Source organism: Plectropomus leopardus, chromosome 13 (genome assembly GCF_026936395.1).
Source record: "Plectropomus leopardus strain MGB_pleo_1.0 chromosome 13, ASM2693639v1, whole genome shotgun sequence".
NCBI classification, from domain to species: domain Eukaryota; kingdom Metazoa; phylum Chordata; class Actinopteri; order Perciformes; family Serranidae; genus Plectropomus; species Plectropomus leopardus.
In genome coordinates, this window is record NC_142188.1 from 30,965,190 (window position 1) to 30,987,500 (window position 22,311).

General features: G+C 40.0%; 1 protein-coding gene across 4 annotated transcripts in view; it reads right to left on the reverse strand.

The window, feature by feature from the left end:
* Positions 1-22,311, reverse strand: part of LOC148187749 (uncharacterized) — a 425,509-nt gene that overhangs the window by 200,116 nt on the left and 203,082 nt on the right. For all 4 annotated transcript variants that reach the window (XM_088086772.1, XM_088086769.1, XM_088086770.1 and 1 more), the window contains exon 7: positions 22,064-22,170. In XM_088086772.1, coding sequence (XP_087942898.1) covers positions 22,064-22,170 — 107 coding nt within the window. The remainder of the gene's footprint in view (positions 1-22,063; positions 22,171-22,311) is intronic.

The following is a 22,311-nucleotide window of genomic DNA, read 5'->3' on the forward strand; positions in this document are numbered from 1 at the left end:
AGTATGGTTTTTAGAACATTTTAGCATATTATTCTATGGAAAATCCATTGTCATGAACCATTTGCAACTTGAAGCAACATCACGTTCCTCGTGCCACTTTCAGATACCTTCTGGAAGTCTTTTAACCTTTGAACCCAAAGAAAATTGGTGCAATTTCATTCAAAAACATGGGAAACCAGTAATTAGCAACTTGGTCATGAATGTTCCAAAAATTGTAAGAAATTAGTAGATTTTGAAATCTATTCTTTTGTTTAAACTAGGTAAAAACTACAAAATATTTAAATTTATTTTACAGAATATAAAAACACTTTTTTGTTTGTTTGTTTTTTTGTTTTAATTTCTTTGTCTTGTCTTTTGTTTTTTTTTTGTCTTGTGTTGTGTTGTGGTTTAGGTTTGGTGTGTTTTGTTTCATTTGACTTTTTAAAAAATAATTTTTCCTGTACAATTTTTCAGTAATTTTTGCTAATATATGGTTAATTCTTCTTTTGTTGCCCATTGCTTTCCTCCCATGTTTTTTTTTGTGATAAATTAAGCCAAATTGCTCTGGTTTCAGAGGGTTAAAGAATGTTTGTGATATATTTCAAAAAATACATATTACTTGTGACACCATATCATGAAAAAAAGAGTTGCTTTTTTCAGTTGTTTATAAGAATAATTGATTAATTATTGTTTTGCATGTTAAAATACTGAGAGAACAATGCCACCAGCGATGAAGGCATTAACTGCAGTGTAGAAGCTTGGTGGTAGTTCACTGTCTGTGCTGGTGATTATGGAGAGAGTAAGACACTGAATAAAAATGACAGCTGATGGTTGGTAGCATTGTTTATGAGATTTGGGGTCAGTGTGTGTGTGTGTACGTGTGTGTGTGTGTGTGTGTGTGTGTGTGTGTGTGTGTGTGTGTGTGTGTGTGTGTGTGAAAGATATGGATCGTGTGGTCCACTGAGATGGCTTCTTTGTTTTTGCAGCGACACAGACATGAAACAGAGGTGGGCAAAAAAAAAAAGAAAGCCTCATTCTGCGCGCCTCTCTGTCGTCATGTTTCACATTTTCTGTCACTTGCCCATATAATGAAGTTTTTCCTCTTTCACTCTTTTGTAGTCAAAGTGAGAGACACCACTGATCCTGCCTTTTTTCTCCCTACCTCTTTCTTCTTCCCATTTCAAAGATGCGACTGTCGGAAGAAGAGAATACATAATGTATATCACAGACAAGCGGAAAAAAAAAAACAAGACAATATGAATAATTAATAAGCTGCGATGCATATGTATAAACATTTCCATATCAAATAAATATCATATCTAGTTTTATGACTCTGTTTCTTATGCTTTGAATACTCAATTACTCCTAAGACTGTCTGATCATTTGCAGTGGGACAGTCTCTGTGCATGTTGTGATCAAATGACAGTGGGTTTAGAGCAGGGGGGAAGTTACGGGGAAAGAGAGGCAGCACTTGTAACAAAAAAATAATAATAATCTGAGGACAGTCTCACAAAGTTCAAAGCAGATGTGATGTTTCCTGGTTCAAGATGCGGTGAGGTACAGAACTCCCAGCTAAAAATATAAGAATTACCTTGAGTCAAGCAGCATTATCTTCAGACTAGATCAGCTGGGTTTCTAGATATCATCACTTGACTCCAGACAGTTTGTGAAAGTGCACCAGCAGAATATTTTATAAAGTGAGAGTCTGGGAGTCTGTGTTACAAGGAATGAGGCATGAGTTAGTGTAATCTATCATATACATGCTGAATTCAGTTGCTTGTTGAGAAGGTTCACAATAGAAATACAGTATTTGAGGTGGAGTCACCATTAGGGATAGGGATCGAAACCAGGTTCTCTAGAGTGGTGAAGTAATGACTCCTAAAACGCGGAAGTCCGTTAGCATTTTAGCACTTCTGGTTCCCTCGTCTCAGTCTGTGGGTTTTTTATAATTGGTTTTCGGTAAAATGCCTTAAATAAGGTCTGTGGTTAACACAGGCTAAAGATATTTAGATGTTTTGTTCTGCGACATAAAATATATCCTTATAAGCCCATTTTTTGAACTTTTAAGGTTTTACACATCTTAAAAAGAAGCGGTTGCTAACAAGTGCTATGTTAGTTGCTATAGCGATGGCAGCGCATGTAGTTACAGCAGCTGGTAGCTCTGCCAATCCTTACTACATTTTCACTATATTTTTCTATTTGCTCGATACCATGCCCCCCTCTGCTGAGGCACGACTTTTCGATGATAAAGTGGCACTTGTCAGCATCGGGAGAAACTGTATGTTGTTGTTTGGACTGAGTGCAGCGGACCGCGAGAGGATCTCCACTGGTGGCCTATGCCGAATGGCGAGTCAGACCAGAGGGGAGAAACAAAACTGAAAGCACCAGATGAAGAGAAGGATTAGAGCCGGTGTCAGGGCGAGACTAACCGGACCTGGACCAAGAGCTGTTCCTCTACCAAGCCTTCTTCTTTCTAATGTCCTCTGGCAGGAGAGAAAAGTGGATGAGATGCGTCTAAGGCTCATTCATTTACGTGACATTTTTTTAACACCATGGCCCCTTCTGCAGAAGCACGACTTTTCTATGATTTATCAGCATCAGGAAAAGTTATGTGGGGCTTGGACTGAATGCAGCAGACCATGAGAGGGTCCCCATCGACGGCATATGCCAACAAGCCCGCCAGACATGGAGGGGAGACATGAAACTGAAAGCGCTGGATGAAAAGAGTGAGAAGATCACGGTGAGGCTGCCTGACTTGGACCGGGAGCTGTTCCTCTACCGAGCCTTCTTCTGTCTAGTGTCTGATGCAGGAGAGTGAAGTGGATGAGATGTCATTTGGGTTCACTCAGCAGCAGGGGATCTATGACTGCTCTGCACACATCTTCACAGAGTCATGATTAACCCCTAACATCGCAGATCAAGCTGTTGCACTGGATGGGCAGACATTGTTGGGATCCATAAGGACTCTGATGCAAGTTCAAAAAATGCACTGCAGGAACTGAACAATGCCATCAGCAGCAACATCACCAAGCAACCAGATGGAATCTTCATAGTAGCTGCTGATTCTAGTCAATTTTCAACTCAAAGATGTAGCAGGATCAAGGACAAAATTTTCTTTTTCAAACTTTGTTTTAAAAATGACCAATAAATCTACCTTACCTTACCTTAAGTGGCTAAATCGGACTACAGTGTTTGTTGGGGACGTTAGATATCATTACATTGGACACAGAAACTTATTTGCAACATCCACAGTGCTGGAATTGTAGAATTTGTCAGTTTGTTAAGAATGTTAAGGTTCTAGAATGGTAAAATGTCACAGTTGTAGTATGTTTTTATGTAATTGTAGAACGTGACTGCTCTAGAAAGTTACAGTTTTAGACTGTTGTGATGCAACTGTAGAATGGTGTTTGTTCTAGAATGATAAGGATGTAGAAGGTTACAGTTCTAGAATGATAAGGTTATAGAACTGTATTGATCCAGAATGTTATGATGTAATTGTAAAATATAACAATTCTAAAATGTTGTAATGTGGTTTCTAGAAAGTTACAGTCGTCGACCGTAATGTTGTAAGTGTAGAATGTTACATTTCCCAAATGTTACACATCTAGAATGTTTCTATGTAATTGGAGAATGTGACTGTTCTAGAAATTAAAATTTCAGAATGTAATTGAAGAATCATGTTTGTTCTAGAATGATCTGGTTGTAGAATGTTACAGTTCTAGAGTTATTGGGTTCTAGAATGGTATTGTTTTACAGTGGTATGATTTCATTGTAAAATGTTCCAGTTCTACAGTTGTTGTGCTCTGATTGTAGGATGCAGCAGTTCTAGAATGCAGTAATGTAATTGTAGAATGTTGCAGTTGTAGAATGTTACAGATCTGTAATGGTATAGCTCTAGAATCCTATTATGCAATTGTACAGTGTTTAGCGTCCAGAGTGTTGGGATTCTTGAATGAGACAGTTTAACACTGTTAGGATTCTAGAATTCTATGGTGGTGAAATGTAATAGTAGTTGAATGTTATGATGAAATTGTAGAATGTTGAAACTTCACGAGTGTTGGGATTGTATAATTTGACAGTTTTACAATGTTAGGGTTCTAGAATGTTATATTTCTGAAATGGTACAGTTCTAGCACGTTTCTAGGTAACTGTAGAATGTGACTGTTTTAGAGAGTTACAGTTTTAGAAACATGGTAATTGTAGAACCATGTTTGTACTAGAATGATAGGGTTGTTGAATGTTACAGCTCTTAAATGTTTGGGTTCTAAAATCTTACTGTTCTGGAATATTGTAATGTAATTGGAGAATGCCAAAGAGTGTGGTGATGTATTTTTTTTTAGAATGTTTCAATTCTAGAATGTTATGATGCAGTTGTACAACATTTAGCTTCCGGGGTGTTGGGATTCTAGAATGTGATGGTATAAGAATGTTAGGATTCTAGAATGTTAGAGTTCTGAAATGCTATAGTTCTAGAATGTTATAACGCAATTGTAGAATGTTACATTTTTTGAATATTAAAGGTCTAGAATGTTATTGTTCTCGAATGTTAAGATGTAGAATGTAAATTTCTGAGTGTTCTAGAGAGTTAGACCGTAATGTAATTGCAGAATGTTACAGTTCTAAAATGTTGTGATGTCATTTTTGAATGTTTCAGTTCTAGAATGCCATGATGTAAATGTAGAATGCTGCAGTTCAAGAATGTTACGAATCTTGAATGTTTGTAGAATGTTATGATGCAATTGTAAAACGTTTAGTAAACAGTGTTGGGATTCTGGAATTTGACAAATTAAGAAGATTAGGATTCTAGAATGTCCCAGTTCTGAAATTTTATAGTCCTGAATGTTATGATGTAATTATAGAATGTTGCAGTCTAGAATGTTATAATGCAATTGCACAACATTCAGCGTACAGAGTGCTGGGATTCTAGAATGTGACAGTATAAGAATGTTAGGATTCGTCACAGTTCTGAAATGTTATAGTTCTAGAATGGAATGATGCAATTGTAGAGTGTTAGTTATAAAATGTAAGATTTTACCCTGATACAACCATGACAAAGTGCAGTGTTTCTTTCTCTGTGTGACAAAAAACCCATCATCAATTATATGCAAAAGGCAAACTCATTTAGACAGACAATGGAGGAAGAAGTCTCAAGTATTGGCTGACCCGAGCCTTTGGGAGCGAGCAGGAAGTGGAAATGTAATCGGTGGTGAGCAGGAGTTATTTGGAGTCCAGGATCCCATCGCTCGGACTCTCCTGACTGCTGGAAGCCAGAGATGTAACTTCCAGGCCTTTCAACATTTGGCTCCCATTACAGCTAGACAGGTGGGCGCTGGGGGACACTTTCCTGTACTCGCATGCCCCCCCCCCCGTTCTCATTTTTACTTACATACACACACATATTCTTCCTCTCACTTTTTTCTCTCACTTCACCTCTCTCCCCTTCCCTCTCTCTTTTTTACACACATTGGTGCCTCTTCATCTCACATTATCTTGCTCTCTTTTTCTCGCTGTTCACTTCTCTCTCTCTTTGTCTATCTCTCTCTCTGTCTCTCTTTATGTCACACACACTCTGTCTTTCCACACTGGCTCACACACAAATCCCCTCCTCTTCGCTTGTTTCTTCCACTTACTTTCCTCCTCTTTCTCCGTCCTCATCACTCTTGCTCTGTCTCACACACACACTACATCGGTCTCTTACATTACCTCTTGCACTCTCTCCGTTTTAGCCTCGATTGACCTCTTTTTTTTTCGAGATTTTTGAAAAAATGTAAAAACTGACCCTCATGTACTCTTCCTCTTTGAAAGTTTTTTTCTTCTTCTTTGTTTACCTCTGTAACCTCTATACCTATCCCTCTTTGGCTTTCCATCAAGGCACACACACACACACACACACACACACACACACACACACACACACACACACACACACACACACACACACACACAGAAACACACATTGGCCTGATGCCCATACACACATTTGGACCTGGCTGCATGCTTCTCAGTGTCTGGGGCTTTAATGTGCGTGTGTGTGTGTGTGTGTGTGTGTGTGTGTTTCTGAGACTAGTTAAAAAGCAGGATTTGGCAGGGCTGAAACTTCATGCTCCACTCTGTTCAACCCCCTAGACCTGCACGAAGACAAGGTTATCATGTTCCCCCATCACTGCCAGACACACACACACACACACACACACACACACACACACACACACACACACACGCGCGCGCGCATATGCACACACACTCTTTCACTTCACCTCCCCACCCAACCCCTTCCTCTTACACACATACACTTAGGGGCCTTGTGGGTTCTAAGGCTCAGTGTGTGTGTGTGTGTGTGTGTGTGCACACGTGGGGGTGTGTAGAAGGGGTATATGTGTATGTGTGCGTGTGTGTTGGATACAAAGGATGCTACAACCCTGCCTTCTGCTGGCCAGTGAGCAGAACTAGAGGTCAAAGGCACACACACACACACACACACACACACACACACACACACACACACACAAGCCTGTGGGGAACATTTTCGGATAGAGAGATTGAGTTCAATTTAAACGCTGTTATTATCATCTCATCATGGTTTCATATGGAAGCCAACATGGATTAAAAACAAAGACATCTGTCTGCTCATGTTACACTGCACTGTCAATAATACACACTAACTATCATTTCATGATTTACTTTGCAAATACCAAAATTTGAAGTCCAGATCTGCAGTGTGTTGACTCCATTGATCAGTCACAGTAGTATTATGTAACTCTGTTTTTGATGTTTTTTCCCATCCTCATCATCATCGTTTACACCAGTGTGGTATTCACAGGTCATTGAAAAGTCTGCCCTGGTGTAATACACTATAATCAGGGTCTGAGAAATGTTTTCTGTAAAATGTTTGAGAAAGTAAAACACTTCGGATGGTTCTATATGTATTTATACATCCTTTAATTTTAAAGCACTCTACCGGAGTTACAATGCAAAGGGCTGGAGCCTACCAGAGCATGTAGTGTGTGTCACCAGTATATCAGAGTTCACACCACACACACACACACACACACACACACACACACACACACACACACACACACACACACTCACACACACACACACACACACACACACACACACACACACACACACACACACACACACACACACACACACACACACACACACACACACACACACACACATTTACACCTAGAGAATTAAAAGTTGCCACTCTATTTGGCCTGCATGCCTTTGGAATGCGGGTGGAAATTAGAGTTACAGCAAAACAGGAAATGTGAATCAATCTTACAATTGAAAATAAAATTAAAAAATATTTTATGCCATATAAAATGCTTTCATGTCATTCAGAAATCATCTGTGTAATTAATGTTAGAGGATGAAAAGGATCATAAGAGACTTCTCAGCAAACTTGTCAACATATGCACATGGTAGGATGATATTGCACGAGTCGTTATGTTTCAACATCAGTACGTGCCAACTGTCACGGTGGTTAGGATTAGATAATAAAGTCACAGATTATTAGGTTTGAGCAAAAGAGGCACATGATAAGGTGTAAAAACAAAAACTCACATCCACACAGGAAGCAAAATTCCAGAGTCCCACAAGAAAGTTAGTTGTTTGTTGGACCCATCCAGCTCCTTATCTGCCCGTATATCACATTGTTAACTGCAGCATTCTTAGCTAACACTGTCTTGCATTTCATGCGTGTGCCACCTGTTCCTTCCAGCAGCGCTTTTAAGTGACACCACCCAAGCGCATTGTATGTGGACGCACTCGATACTATCCGGCCGTCCACTGGAGCATGATAACAACGGCACCGCTTCTGTTAGAGCGCGTTCTCATCTGACACTGTCCAAACGTGTTCTGGTTGGATGCGAAGGCGGCTTCTGATGTCACGCTCATAAACCAAGACAGAGCGGATGTGTTTGACGAGTGAAAAAGGGCTGGGTAACAAACATTACCACCTGGCATTGCATGACGTTGTTGAACCAGGTAATTTATGCATCTACCACGACACAGGATCCTAATTTACTTTCCAATGGGCACTTTTTCCTTGGCAGTGGTATATAATTTTAACATAATATGTGCCACTACCACCATGTTAATGCAGAGTTAAGAGATTGTGGTAATTTTACTTTTTTTTTGTGAGACAAAGGTTTTTTTTTTTTTTTAGCAGGAGTTAAAAAAACCCAAAATAAAACAAAAAACAGACAAACTAACTATCTATGCTGAATAACAATAAGTTCTGCCCTTCAGTGTAAGTCCACAGGATGGGTTTAAAAAGTTCAATTGTAAAATCTGACCTGTTTTCATTATGTGACCTTGCTGTGTACAGACTTTGGACAAAGTGAGACATCCATGCTTCAAATGTGTCAAATTGTGCACATATTTTCAATTACATCAAATTGATGCTCAGATTAATTCGGCAACTGATTAGTGTGTCTCTTTGTCGGAAATCTGTGGCAAGCTGCCACCGACTGAAGTCTTCATTTGCATCATTCCTCTTGTCGAGTTCCATGGCACGAGGAATGATGCAATCTTCACACCGCTGCAAAATCAGAGGAAAATGCTAATTAACCTGGACCATTTGCACATACCATATACAGTTTAATATGTACCCTTTGAATGTCAAATTATAACGTCATTTTCCAATTAACAAAGCCTTCTACATCCTGATTAAAACATCAATCTCTTTTATCTAACCCTCTCTGAGGAATAAAGAAGAGAATATCTATATTTCTATACAAGCTATTGTATGTGGAAACATCTGTAGTGCCGCATCTGTTGATCTATTATCTATTTCTAATCATATCTTTCCAGAGGATAAGTGAAACGGAAAAGAGGAGGCACGCCAGAGAGGAGCGAGTAGAGGAGGTAAATAAGGACGGAGATGAAGTGATAATAACTATGATAGAAGGGTAGAGAAGAGAGATAAATATAGCGTATGAGGAGAGGAGAGCACTGACTAGACCTGGCTCAGGAGATGTCATTGTTAATTACCACCCCCTCACCCACCTGCACCGCGCACGCACACACACACACACACACACACACACACACACACACACACACACAAAGACCATGGAAAGACACTAGCTCAGAGTGCACATTAATACATTCTTACAGTTGTAAAAACACACTCACACGGATTAAAATAACTAACACACACACACACACAAACACACACACACACACACACACACACACAGGGACAACGGAATTGTGAGATAACTTGGAATAGTTACTGCAGATACTGACGAAGACTAACAAAATTTCTTTTTTAACCCTTTGAAACCTGAAATACAGTTTCCTTGTGCTGCATGCAGATGCCTTTTCACAAGCACTTAAAACGTGAGCAATTTGATTTGATTCCTTTTAAAAACATGACTAAAAAGGCAAAGAGCAGCGTGACCAGAGATGCCCTGCAAAATGCAAGAAATTAGGAAAAGAAAAAACCCTCTAGTTAGGTTTTACAAATATAGCAATACAAATACTTTGCTCAGCAATTTTTTTTTATACATTTAAAAAAATGGTCTGGAAGCAGATCTAGACAACTCCATCTCCTTCACTTAGAAACTCTAGATCTGGACCCACAACCACTAGTTTAGGTAGGTTTCGCTTCTCAACTTCTCTGCTGCACGAGATTTACCAGTGAAACAGCAGTGTTTATAAAATTCAGAGAAATTCAGCCAAACATGTTTAACCTCAGTCAGACTCAGATGAGGAGTCCAACATGTTCTCATCCCAACTCGTCACGTTACTGCTTTGCAGTGGACTTCTGCGTCTAAATACCAAGATGTTAACAAACGGAACCCGTTCTCAATCTTAATTCATCACCATGTCACCAGTCAGTGACCTTCCACATCATCTTATGATGCTGTAGTTATATTTGATGTTGTAGTATGCTGCTACTTTGACATCAACAAATGCATGTATAGTGGGATAAAGCCGCACACAACAACGCGGACTGTCATGTTGGCTGGAATTAGGCACCAAATTGACGGCTGGTTAGGTTTAGGCAAAAGAGACACACGGTAAGGTGTAGAAAACACACACACACACACACACAGGACATGGACTCTGGACACACTAAAAAACTGAACTCTAAACTGGAGTGTGAGTCCATGTGAATTGTTACTGAGCAGCAGGTGGCACCTTGTACGGTTCCCTCGGCCACCAATGTGTGAATGTGTGAGTGAATGTGACGTAGTGTGAAAGCGCTTTGAGTGGTCAAAAGACTAGAAAAGTGCCAAACAAGTGCTGTTTCAGACTTGTAAAATTCTGTCTGTGAGTATTACAAACTAGTGTGCTTTGGCATCTAATAAGCCCTTACATGCATTCATCTGTTACACCAATGTTCTTCCAGGATTTCACAAGTGCTTAAAATATGTTTGTGGGATGTTCTCAAGCCGTTGGAAGAGCCCTTACCATAGCAATAATTTTATCATGGGGGGAATTAAAAACATGAATCACAAAAAAATAAAATTCCCCTGCATGTTTTCCTCTATCTTTTTCCCCACCACATTACCACGCCACACAGCTCAGAGCCTGTTAGCCACATTAGCCGGGCACTGCTCGGGCGTTTTAACAGCCCAGAGAAGCCCAGCAGAGTCTCAGGCCTTTTCTCAAGCTGTGAATGGAATAGCTTTGCAATTTGTCCTGGCAGAAAACAGCATTTTGATCTTAATGAATGACAAATGGCTACCATTAGAAGTGAGAGGGATTATTGGGAGGGGGTGGTTTATGGCATGTGTGTGTGTGTGTGTGTGTGTGTGTGTGTGTGTGTGTGTGTGTGTGTGTCTGTGTGTGTGTGTCTGTGTGCGTGTTTGGCATCTCGGAAGGATCTGCTCTGATCTTTCATTTAAAGGCTCGCTGCAGGACCTCTTCATGGGACGCTCAAAGAGATGGGCCATGTTTAGAAGTCATTTTAATAAATCTGCCACACACACACACAGACACACACACACACACACACAGCTGCAAAGGACTACTTAAAAATGTACGTGTGTATATGCATCACTTATTAATATCAGCTAGACTGAAAAGCAAACCAAGCACCCCTCAGATGGCTGCTTTCCCATCCTTGGTCTTGTACGTGTGTGTGTGTACATTTGTGTGTGTGTGTGTGTGTGTGTGTGTGTGTGTGTGTGTGTGTGTGTTTGTGTGTGTGCGCTAATGACCAGCATGTACTAATTACTGTCTCTATAGGTAAAATGCACTCTGTCTTGCTTCTTTGAGCCAATCACAGCACAGTATTGGCTTCTTCCTTAATTGCATTAAACAAGGCTTAGTGATTGGCCACAACCGTGGAGGCAGACAAAACACATATTCACTGACAGCTGGCCAGCCTGCTAATGGACCTTGCATGTGTGTGTGTTTGTGCATGTGTATGTGTATTTGTATCACTACCACTAATCATCTTTCTACTACCACCAGTGACCATGGACCATTGGACCAAGGGCCTTTATCCTCCTTCTGCCCAAAAATAAAAGATACAGTTCAATGTATGGCTGCAAACAAAAACACACACACACACACATGCTGCAGGACAGTTTGCATTGGTATCACATTTGAGAATAACCACTGTGATGCATAAAATACTAAAAGCAACAAAGTTGATTTAATTGTGCAGCCAAACACTGTGCACAAAGATGCATAGACAAAACCAAACACGACGCTCTGAACTCATCAGATATGTCCGCTCTGTCAGTGCTTTTGGCATACAAGCATGACACCAAAAGCCACCTTCTGCATCTAACTGGAACGCGGCTGTACGGTGTCAGATGAACTAGTGATGTTGTTATTATATGCATGCAGACTGCTAGATGGCACCAGGCGCTTCCACATGCAACGAGCACGAGAGGCGTCACTTGAGAACGAGGCCAGACAAAACCGGTCGCATGCACATGAAATGCTGAAAGACAGCATCAGTGCTGGTTACAACATAATATAAGGAGTGCGAGTGCGCTCATAAGGCTGACAGGTTGGGAGGTGGATGGGTCGCACAATCGATTTTTGGATGTGAGTTTTTATTTGATTACTTGTTTTTTGTTTTCTACACCTTACTACGTGTCTCTCTTGCCTTAACGAGAGGACGTGATGTGAATGTGCCTTATTGCGACGAGTTGGCATGACAACATATTGGACACGTAGACTAACTAACTCAGCACTAGATTTGAGAAACAATATATTGGTACTAAAATTGATGCCAAAATACTGAAAACTGACAGTACTTGTTTTTCTCCAGTACAGTAGGTACCAGCGATGCAATCCTTCCATTTTGTTGTCTGTCTTTTATGTGAGGACTACAGATGGAAATTAGCGCTACGCTAAATCTGGTGCAGCCATCTTTATATTCTATGAGAATATTCAATGTCTCTGCACACTGTCTCTGCACAAATACAAAATACCTGACAGGCAGCATATACACCTACAGGTGTTCTAGTATGCTGTTAAATGCCAAAGGAAGAAGCAAAAGGCCTACCAGCAACATATGCACCATGCAGTCTGACTCTATATACAAATGCTGAGGCCTGGCTTTTACATTCAGATGTGAGTATGAACTACAAGGTGAAAAAAACATAAAAGAACAGATGTATAAATCTTTTTTTTTTTCTAAATATATTCAGTTTTCACATTCAGAACTTGTAGAAGCAGTTGTGCATAAATGCAGCCGCTGCCTTGCTTCTATAGTGGCTTAGTAGTCAATAGTGGCTGACTGTAACTGCAGCCAAATTGATTTTTCGTGTTTAATTTCACCATTCAACCCGCTTCCCATATTTGGCATAAATGCTCCATTGTGACTTCAGATGAGCAAAAAACATCTTTTTCACACATTATCCTGTTTGTGTGAAAAATGTCCTTAAACGGCATTCTGACTGAAAACAGAGATAAAAATAAAATAAACAAGCACAAGAGTCAAATTTGAGAATGCACGCCGTAACGTTCACATTGTCGATCATCCAACCCCGGGACATTTTCTGCCATATCAAAAGGCTCGCTGCAAGCGCAGATTTAGACATATGTCTCATCACTTTCTTCTTCTGTTTTTTTTTTTTTTTCTCAGGATGAAATAAGCGTTGATGAAAGGTGGCCATTTTGTTATTTACATTGGAATGTTTCCTCCTTTTCAGGCTCCTTTCGAAACTCGGCCATGGCTAGAAGCAGCGCTCATATTTGTTGTCTTTTTTTCTTCCATCCTCCCACCCTTTGTTTTTCCTCCCTCTCCTTGTCATCTTCCCACAAAGGGACTGAGTGTTATTTCTGTTTGATGTGCGCAGAATGAATAAAGCAATTTGTAACATCTACATGAGAGTTTACTAATGTGCACATGCCGATGGAGAATAAAATATGGCCATCTATATGAATTACGCTCCTAACAAACACAGGCCGTGCATACATAAATATATATCGTGTGCACGAACCACACATGCATACATAAACAACACACACTCGCGAGAAAAAGTGCTGACTGAGTTCCCAGTCGACCTGCTTCCCTCAGTGTCCCTCTCTGGATGTTCCCTCTCTGGATGTGAACACACATTTTCAACCAGGTAGTAAATATTTCATTCTTATATATTAATATCATTATGTATATTTAACAAAAACGATATTGGAATATATCAGAAAATATGTCATAATGCAGAGCTCACTATGCCTTCTTGAAAATGTGTAGATATTTAAATGATAGGATGCAACCCAAATGCCGTCAGTCATAACACTGTCATAGCACTCAGCAAATATGTTCAAAAGTATAATTGCTACAGTTATAGGGCCAATTTTAACATTTGAAATGTGCAGCACAGTCACCAAAAGAAATGCAGGCTTTGTATGTGTCTGTAAATCATAACTATGTCCCATTTGTGCGCTATTACTTAGCAGATATGTGGAAACTTTTAGTTAAAAAAATGCTGTGGTGAATGTTAGGCCTGGCTTTGGTGGTGAAAAATAAAAAATAAAAAATAGATGACATTCATAAATGGCAGCGTCCGATGTTTTTCTCTTGTGTCACATCGATTTTGTGCAGGTTAAAAAGCAGGGCTCAAAACTAACGCCATCCAGTCCTCTCAGGGACAATAGAAAATGTCTTTGGGACAAACCAGCCCGTTCTAACTCCGAACTCATCAAAAAGTGCTGCAATGTCAGTGCTTTCGGCATATGAGCGTGATGCCAAAAGCCACCTTCTGAGTCCATTCTGGTTGGACAGATGAGAACACGCTCAGACAGAACACTTGTCGTTGTTATTATATGCTGGAAGACAGCATGGGCGCAACCACATGAAACGCGGATGGGAAGCATCACTTCAGAAAGCAGGCGAACGGAACCGGCCACGTGTGTATGAGACACTGAAGGACAGCATCAGATAAGACCATGTCATGTAAGGACCAAGAGTGTGTTTATAGAGCAGCTGGGGAGGTGGATGGGTCCTACAAACCACCAACTTTCATGCAGGCGTCCGGAGTTTGCTTAGTGTGGCAAAGTGTTGTTTTGTTCTTTTTTCCTACACTTGAGTGCAGGAAAAAAATTGCTTCTTTTGCCCAAATCTAACTGTCTGTGACTTTGTTGCCCAATCCTAACCATTGTGACGGTCCGCGTTGGTTGCCATGTGCTGTTTTGTAAACATGAGGCCCATGCTGCGTGAATGAATGTAAAAACATTGGTACCCATATCTCCTATTGGCCATAATGTTATATTACATATTGGGATCTGTGTCTGAGCAATCTCTAGGGCTAGAAAAGCACCATATAAACATATTCCATGTAGCATTTATTTATCAAAATGTATGCTGGACCAGTATATTTCTGCACTCCATGAAAGTTCTTCTGATGAGGGTTCCCGTCACTGGAAGTTTGTTTATTTGAATTGCAAGGATACTTAGGGTCACAAATCAAAAAGCAATTACTGTGCCTCTCTTCTTATGTGCACTGACAGAGGAAACAGAATGGATTGATAAATCTATGAAATGAGCACCACAAGAAAGTACTTTAACTGAAAACCCCAAAATGGTGCGACAAATCCTGAAAAATGCAATTGCACTTTGGAGCCATCTGCCGTCCAAAACAAGACAATGACATATCTGCACCTAGGATAGACTGAAGCAAGGAGAATATTGAATTTAGCTCGACCATAGGCCAGCTGGGGGCAAACCAACATGGGACAGATAAGTCAAAACTAAAGAAACAGAAATCACCAACATACCAACAAATTCTCCAACAAATGACTGGTTTAGAATATACGCACTTGCTTGCACGCATGCATGCGCCAGAGCCCCCCCCACACACACACACACACACACACACACACACACCGCATACACTAACATCAAATCAACATCCTTGACCCGGAAATTTTGTTAACTGACCTGCTTTCACAGTCTGTATGTCATGTTGGTGTTTATTAGTTTTGTCAGTTGTCTCGCAATAAAAATCGATAAATAAATAATAATAATAAAAATGTAACTGCTTGTCTGATCATTTAATCTGACATAATGTATTTATCATGCTCATTGGAGTTCGCTGTCACAATGACTGATGAAAAAATATCTAATGTTAGCGATTGCTCTTATTTCTGGTTGTGGAAGGTCCGGAGGGAGACCGGTGGTTGAGTGTGGTCTCATTTGTCTCTCTGTGAAAGCAGAGTACTGTACAGTCTCGATTTCATAGGTTAGCATTGTACAGAAGTGTTCCTGGCTGGCCATCACTGCCCCGACTCCACTCTTCCTAGCCCCACTTCACACAGACGGTGGATGGAGACGGTGGTGTCTGTGGTGTTGGTGGGGCGGTTGGGGGAAATCAGAGGCTATGGCTGGGAGATCCGAGGGGAAATTAGCCAGCACTTAGCTGCACACATGCACACCAGGCCCAGCTGGGAGACAGAGCCTCAGATCCAAGCATGGAGGACATGAAAGAGACACCAGCACTGCTGCCGAAGGGAGGAGATTCTCTCTCTCTCTCTCTCTCTCTAGCTCTCCATCTTCCTCTCTCTCCCTCTTAATCTTCCTTGCATTTGCTCTCCGTCCTCATCTTTCATTCCCTCTTCCTCCCCCTCGCCTTCCCTCTATCTTTCTCTTACTCCTCTCTAAGGAGGTTTTCAAGAATGCATGTGTGTGTCCGTAAAAGTGCTCGTCCTTATTTCTGTGGGTTTGTCGAAAGCGTGTGTGTTGTTGTTTTTTTTTTTTTTTTTCTCGGCGAACAAAATGTCCAACAAACATCAAACGTGGGGTGGAATGGGAGATGTTTGGAGGGGGGGCAAAGAAGAAAAATACACTACATGGTGAACAGGCTCTTCAAAGGACTCACATCGCAGGCCTTTCACTAACATCCTGGGGACATAGCCGCGCTCTCATACACACACACACACACACACACGCTCATAGGTCCCCTATGAGTCAGGGGTCATAGCATTTACAAGGCACTTGGTGCACAGTGGCATCAAAACACACCCGGCCAAGTAAAAAAAAAAAAAAATGCAAGGGAGGGCTGAGGATAAGAAATAGAGCTGGATTTCCAAGAACAATAATGCATATCAATTCTAATGTATTTGAACACAGTTGACTTTTTTTTTTTCTAAAAACTTGGCAGAGCCCAATTTTATTTCATACAGGTTATACGATGCATTTTAGTATTTCTTTCAGATTTTGGTACTAGATTCATTTTTATTTTATTTTTTATATTTATTTATTTATTTTATCAAGTTCCTTTTATTTTTAGAATTTTATTATATAACACTGCCAACTTGTTTTTAACTATATATTTATACAGATTTTTATAAGACTCATTTTATTTGTATTTATTAATTTTTGTTTATTTATTTTATATGTTTTATTTTATGAAGCTACTTTTTTCAGATTTCTATTATGCTATTTTTTACTTTTGCACAATGCAATATATGAGGATTAAAAAAAATATTAATAAGTTGGTGTATTTTGTTAATATATTCCTTGGTGTAAAATGTTGTATATTTTTTTGCAAAGGCATTTCTTAGTGTGGTTGTTGAAGGGGTACAGCTGCTAATTGGCAATATGTTGTATATGCAAGCACAAAATTAGCACAATTATCACCAAAATGCTTGTAAAATATGCAAGTGTTTAGAAGATTTGTGAGCTTAAAAAACAATAGTTATGTGATAAGTGGCTGGCAACATTTGAACTTTTGCACTGTGGACAAAAGACTGAATTTGCACCTTGCTAATTTGTCATTCTACGTTACATTTTATCATTTTGAAAAACTAAAATATTTTCCCCATAAAATGCATGCTTCCTCATGGCCAAAGAGCATGTATAAATGCATTTAGAGCATGGCATGTACACAACAATAGTCTAACAAAACATGACCATGCATTGTTATGTTGAATACACTGGGAGAAACATGAGAATCACTTCAAATGAATGGCTTCCTAAAAAGAGACATTACATGACTGAACAACATTTACTCAGACTCCCCACCATATAAAAACAACCACAAGTTTAGCTCACCCTGATCCTTGCACTTCAACCTGACGTCATGACATTGTCTCATCAAATCGGAGAAATTATTTTCCACATATTTTCTTAAAGGCACCTTATCATATAAAAATATGACTTATGGGAAATAACCAAGTATTTACAGACTATGTCATTACAGCCCTTGTCAATAGTGAGTGCTGCAGCAACATAAGCATCCGTCCAGTCATTACGTCTGAAAGACTTAATTTGGTTTCATCATCCACCTACAACTACTTGACAGTTGACTGTTGACACCCTGTACAAGTGCGATGCCAAAAGCTTTCTTCCGTGTCCTTATGCAACGTGCATGGACGGCATCACATGGTAGCATTGTTACTGTACACTGGCGCATCTACATGCAACGCACACAGATGGCTACACATGAAAGCGTTGGTGCTGTTATCATATGCTGGTGGACAGCGGATGCGTCCACATGTAAAGCACACAGGTGGTGTGACTTCAATTCGATTCAATTCAATTCAATTCATGGTTTGTCCCAAAGGGCAATTTGTGTTGCAGCAAGTGGAAAAAAAAAATAATAAAAACACATAAAGCACAAAAAACATGGTATAGAAACATACATAGACAGATGACAGTAGTCATTAGTTATGCATGGATGACTTGCATCCATGCACATAAAAGCTCCATGGGAGCAGATCAATATGTGTCCATGGTAACTCCATAGAGCTTCCAATAATTGGTATCAAACATCGCAATGCAGCTGGACAAAACCACTGGCATTAAACACTGAAGGACAGTGTCAGGTAATATTACTGCCAGTGACCATGTAGTATAAGGAGTTCTAATAGGGCATGTGGGGGGGGGTCCCACAAACAACTGACTTTGGTGTGGGAGTTCGCTTCCTGTATGGGTGTGTGTGTGTGTGTGTGTGTGTGTGTGTGTGTGTGTGTGTGTGTGTTTTATTTCAACACCTAATCATGTGCCTTTTTCACCTAAACCTAACCATCCATGACTTCGTTCCCTAAACCTAAGCATTGTGACAGTCTGCGCTGTTGTGTGAACATAGTACCCCTGTGGAAATAGCATGTATGTATTATTTATGTGTATGTATGTTTATTAATAGATGCTTCTAACTAACTGACTAACTAACTATCCAGCTATCTATCTACTGAATGTTCTCCATATGCCAAATATGGTAAAAATGACATCAGGTGGAAAAAAAGGAAAAATAACAAATTCCAAGTCAAAAGCCCAGAATGACACCCAGAGATAATACAATGCATGCTTTTTATGCTTTGATGGCTGTCAAAAATTGCAGTTTGATGGCAAAGTTCTTTGCACTTACCATTATTAGATTAAGACTTATTGTAGGAGCTGAGTTGGAAATTCTCAAAATTAATAAAAATACACAATCCATATGCAGGAACACAGCCAAAATTATCAAAAAATGAAGAATGGAAAGTGGTAAAATGCATCAAAAAGTCCCTAAAGGTTGACTGAGCTTATTAAAGGATTCTACCCATTTACTGTGACTCAGTTTAAATGTGCCAGCTGGTTACCTGCATCATCAGGTTACCTATTTCACCAAGATTTCAGCCTACGCCTCTCTGTTTACATTTTCCATCCGTCTCATTCTGTGTGTGTATGTGTGTCTCCCTGTCTTCACTTTCTCTCTCCATTCTCCTCCTCCTCCTCCTCCTCCCCTCCCTCTCTCTGCGTGCCCACGGCCCAGCAGTAATTCTGTGTTTATCAACTCTTTATTATGGCCCCTCGCATCATCATTTACAATGGTAGCATCTGCTCATTGCCTAGCCCGAGCATGGGGCAAATTGCTTTTATAGGGAAACAGCCAGTGAGGACACACACACACACACACACACACACACACACACAAAAAGCACACACACACACAGCAGCGACTGTGCACAAATCAAGACACAGAGCCCCGGCCTATTTACAGCAGTTGTTAACTTTCCTGGCAGAATCACACACAAACACACAAACACTTCACTTCTTCTAACAGGATCAAATGATTAGCTGGCCACCATCAGCGAATCAAAACGAGTCCCAAATCCAATGAGGGAGCCGTTTTGATTTTCCTTTTTTTTTTCCTTTAACATCTACCTGACGCCGCAGTGTGAAAAACAAATATCACATCTGGCTCCAGCGTTCTAATTTCTGCGTTTGGCTCGGCCTAATTTAGCCGCTGCAGCAATGTGGGGAAACAGCGGGGAAGCAGAAAATGGCAAGACATCCTGTCTTTGTTGTTCGCATTTAACACATTAGCGCTCCCTAAATGACGGGGATGAGGAGATGGTGAGGTGAACGTGCGGAGGAACCTGGTAGTGGGGAGAAGAAAAATGAACGCGGTGCTTGTTAAGAGCGATCCCTCCAATTATGAAACGCTCCTCATCTCCTCGTCCTGTAGGGATGTGGAATGGGAGGGCAGCGGTTTGGTTTGGTACAGATGTTTTTTTGTATAATTGGCACCACAACTGAAAGTGAAACTGGATTAAAGGAATCAGACGGAAACATATTACTTAATGAAAAGCTAAATAGTGCAAATGAAGGAATCCTGTTATAAGCTATAGCAGAAAAAAATGCCCTCTACTTATTTTATTTTTTCAGTAATTATTATTGCTTGGACTGCTTCCCATGCACAAATGAGATAATGGTCAGGAATATTGGCAGCCTCGGAAAACATCAATAGAATTGTTAAGTTTTGGTGTTAAATAAACTTGAGGCCATATTGTTTCCTCGCCCTCTTTGGCCCCTTTTTTTTGGATGACATATTCGGTCCTTCACACCTCCTTTATCTGCCATTATCAGCTGCATTTGCACTGTTAAAAATCAGCCTAGGCTATTCCACAACTCTTTTTCTTAAAAGGTTTTGCAGTGGAATCACCGTCACATTGGATTTAGTCTATACAAAAGAATAAAAAGTACTGGTGATGATTTATCAGTTTTAAGACACAACATGGAGAACCTTTGTAATGCAGTCTTAAAATTAATAAGAGATTGGTACAAGGTTACAAGAAACCTACCTCAAAAGCTCTATATATCTGATTGATTTTTTTTTCATTTCCCTCCTTTCTAATGATCTTCTCCCCTTTATAAAAAAAATAAAATTCAGGTCATTCTCATATTTATCTAGTCTGGCTTTTAATTGATGGAATTCTTGTAATTATTGTTTTATATCAATTCTCTGTACTTTAAACTTTGACTGTTATATTTTGTTTATCACCACCTGTCTTTCAGTTGTCTAATCTTGTTGTCTATTTTCTTATTTGTGTGTGTTTGTGTGTGTGTGTGTGGGCCTGATGCATTATTTATTGTGAAGCACTTTGAACTGCATCCGTTGTATGAAAAATGCTCTTTTATCCCATATCAGCTGCAGGTTCTATCCTTTAACCTTAAGGATGTGAATTTGAATCATGACTTTCTTAACAGTGAACTTAAAATCATAGTCACATAAAATCTATATGCCATCTACAAGTAACTGGAAAAGCTGTGTCATTATAAGCTACAAGGGATTTAATCACAAAAAATGAAATTTAGTTCTTATCTATGAGTGCTCTACTAATATAATATGAAATTAATGTAACGTAATCATATTAGGAGCTTTCAATCAATGTGTAATATACAAGTCATTTAATCACAGACGTGAAATCAATTTCTAATATGACAACAAGATTGATCTAAATGAGCTAAAAACAATGACACTACCACCAGTACCATTACAACAAGTACTTGTACTACCACAGCAGCGCTTGTTTTGCACAAATTAGACATTTTTTTTAAATCAAAATTTAAAAAAAATCAAATATACTTAATGTAGCCTAATGCTTGTTTTATATATTTATAAGCCTGTGTGTGTGTGTGTGTGTGTGTGTGTGTGTGTGTGTGTGTGTATGTCTAAAGCACTTTGCAGTGATATAAGCCTGACCTGTCAAAACCGATGACGAGCTCGTTCCTGTCACTCAGCTTGACACCATGACATTCTTCTATGCTGGTGTTTGTAAGTGTGTGTGTGCGTGTGTTTGTGTGTGTTTGTGTGTGTGTGTGTGTGTGTATGTGTGCCACTGGTGGGTGGAGGTAGGGAGGGGGCTTGGGTAAAAGATCTTTGACATTCATGTTTGCACACGCACACACACACATACCCAGCGGCTATGTTACGATGCTGAACGGTGCCGTCACCCATCAGGGTCTTTAGTGTACACACACACACACACACACACACACACACACACACACACACACACACACACACACACACACACACACACACACACACACACACACACAGAGTGGCCGCCACTGTGCCAGGAGGCAAAGGGGTAACAGTTTAGTATGGTGATCAGATGCAGCACAGTAAAGGCTGCATCTACAGTAAATTTACCTCCCAAACAAAGTGACATCCCAGACAGCATCCTCTATTCCAGCACATACCACGTTACAAGCCTTCAGTTTAATGTTCAAATATAGTGCCCAAATAAACCTGCACTAGATTTACACTGCAGCCACAAAGCACTGTGACCTCTCTATATGATATGCAGCTGCTTTAAGTTATGGCCGGTCTGTATCATATTCATAAAAGCAATGATTGAAGAGTGTGTATTTTCATATGAAGCTCACCTTTACAGCAGGAGGCTCTGTGTTGTGGATATTAGGTTTGGGAGTCCCCCCTGTTGTAAGAACCAGCTCTACAGGGACCCAGCTCATTCTCTGCATGTCTCTATAAACTGAGAGAGAGAGACAAAAACACAGATAAAAAAAATCTTATTTGCAGTAGTTACATAGAGTGAAGAAGGTGCATGTCAAAAAACTGGATTTCATTTTGCTAAAATTTTGCATTTACTCTTAGCAAACCCAAACCCAAAAAG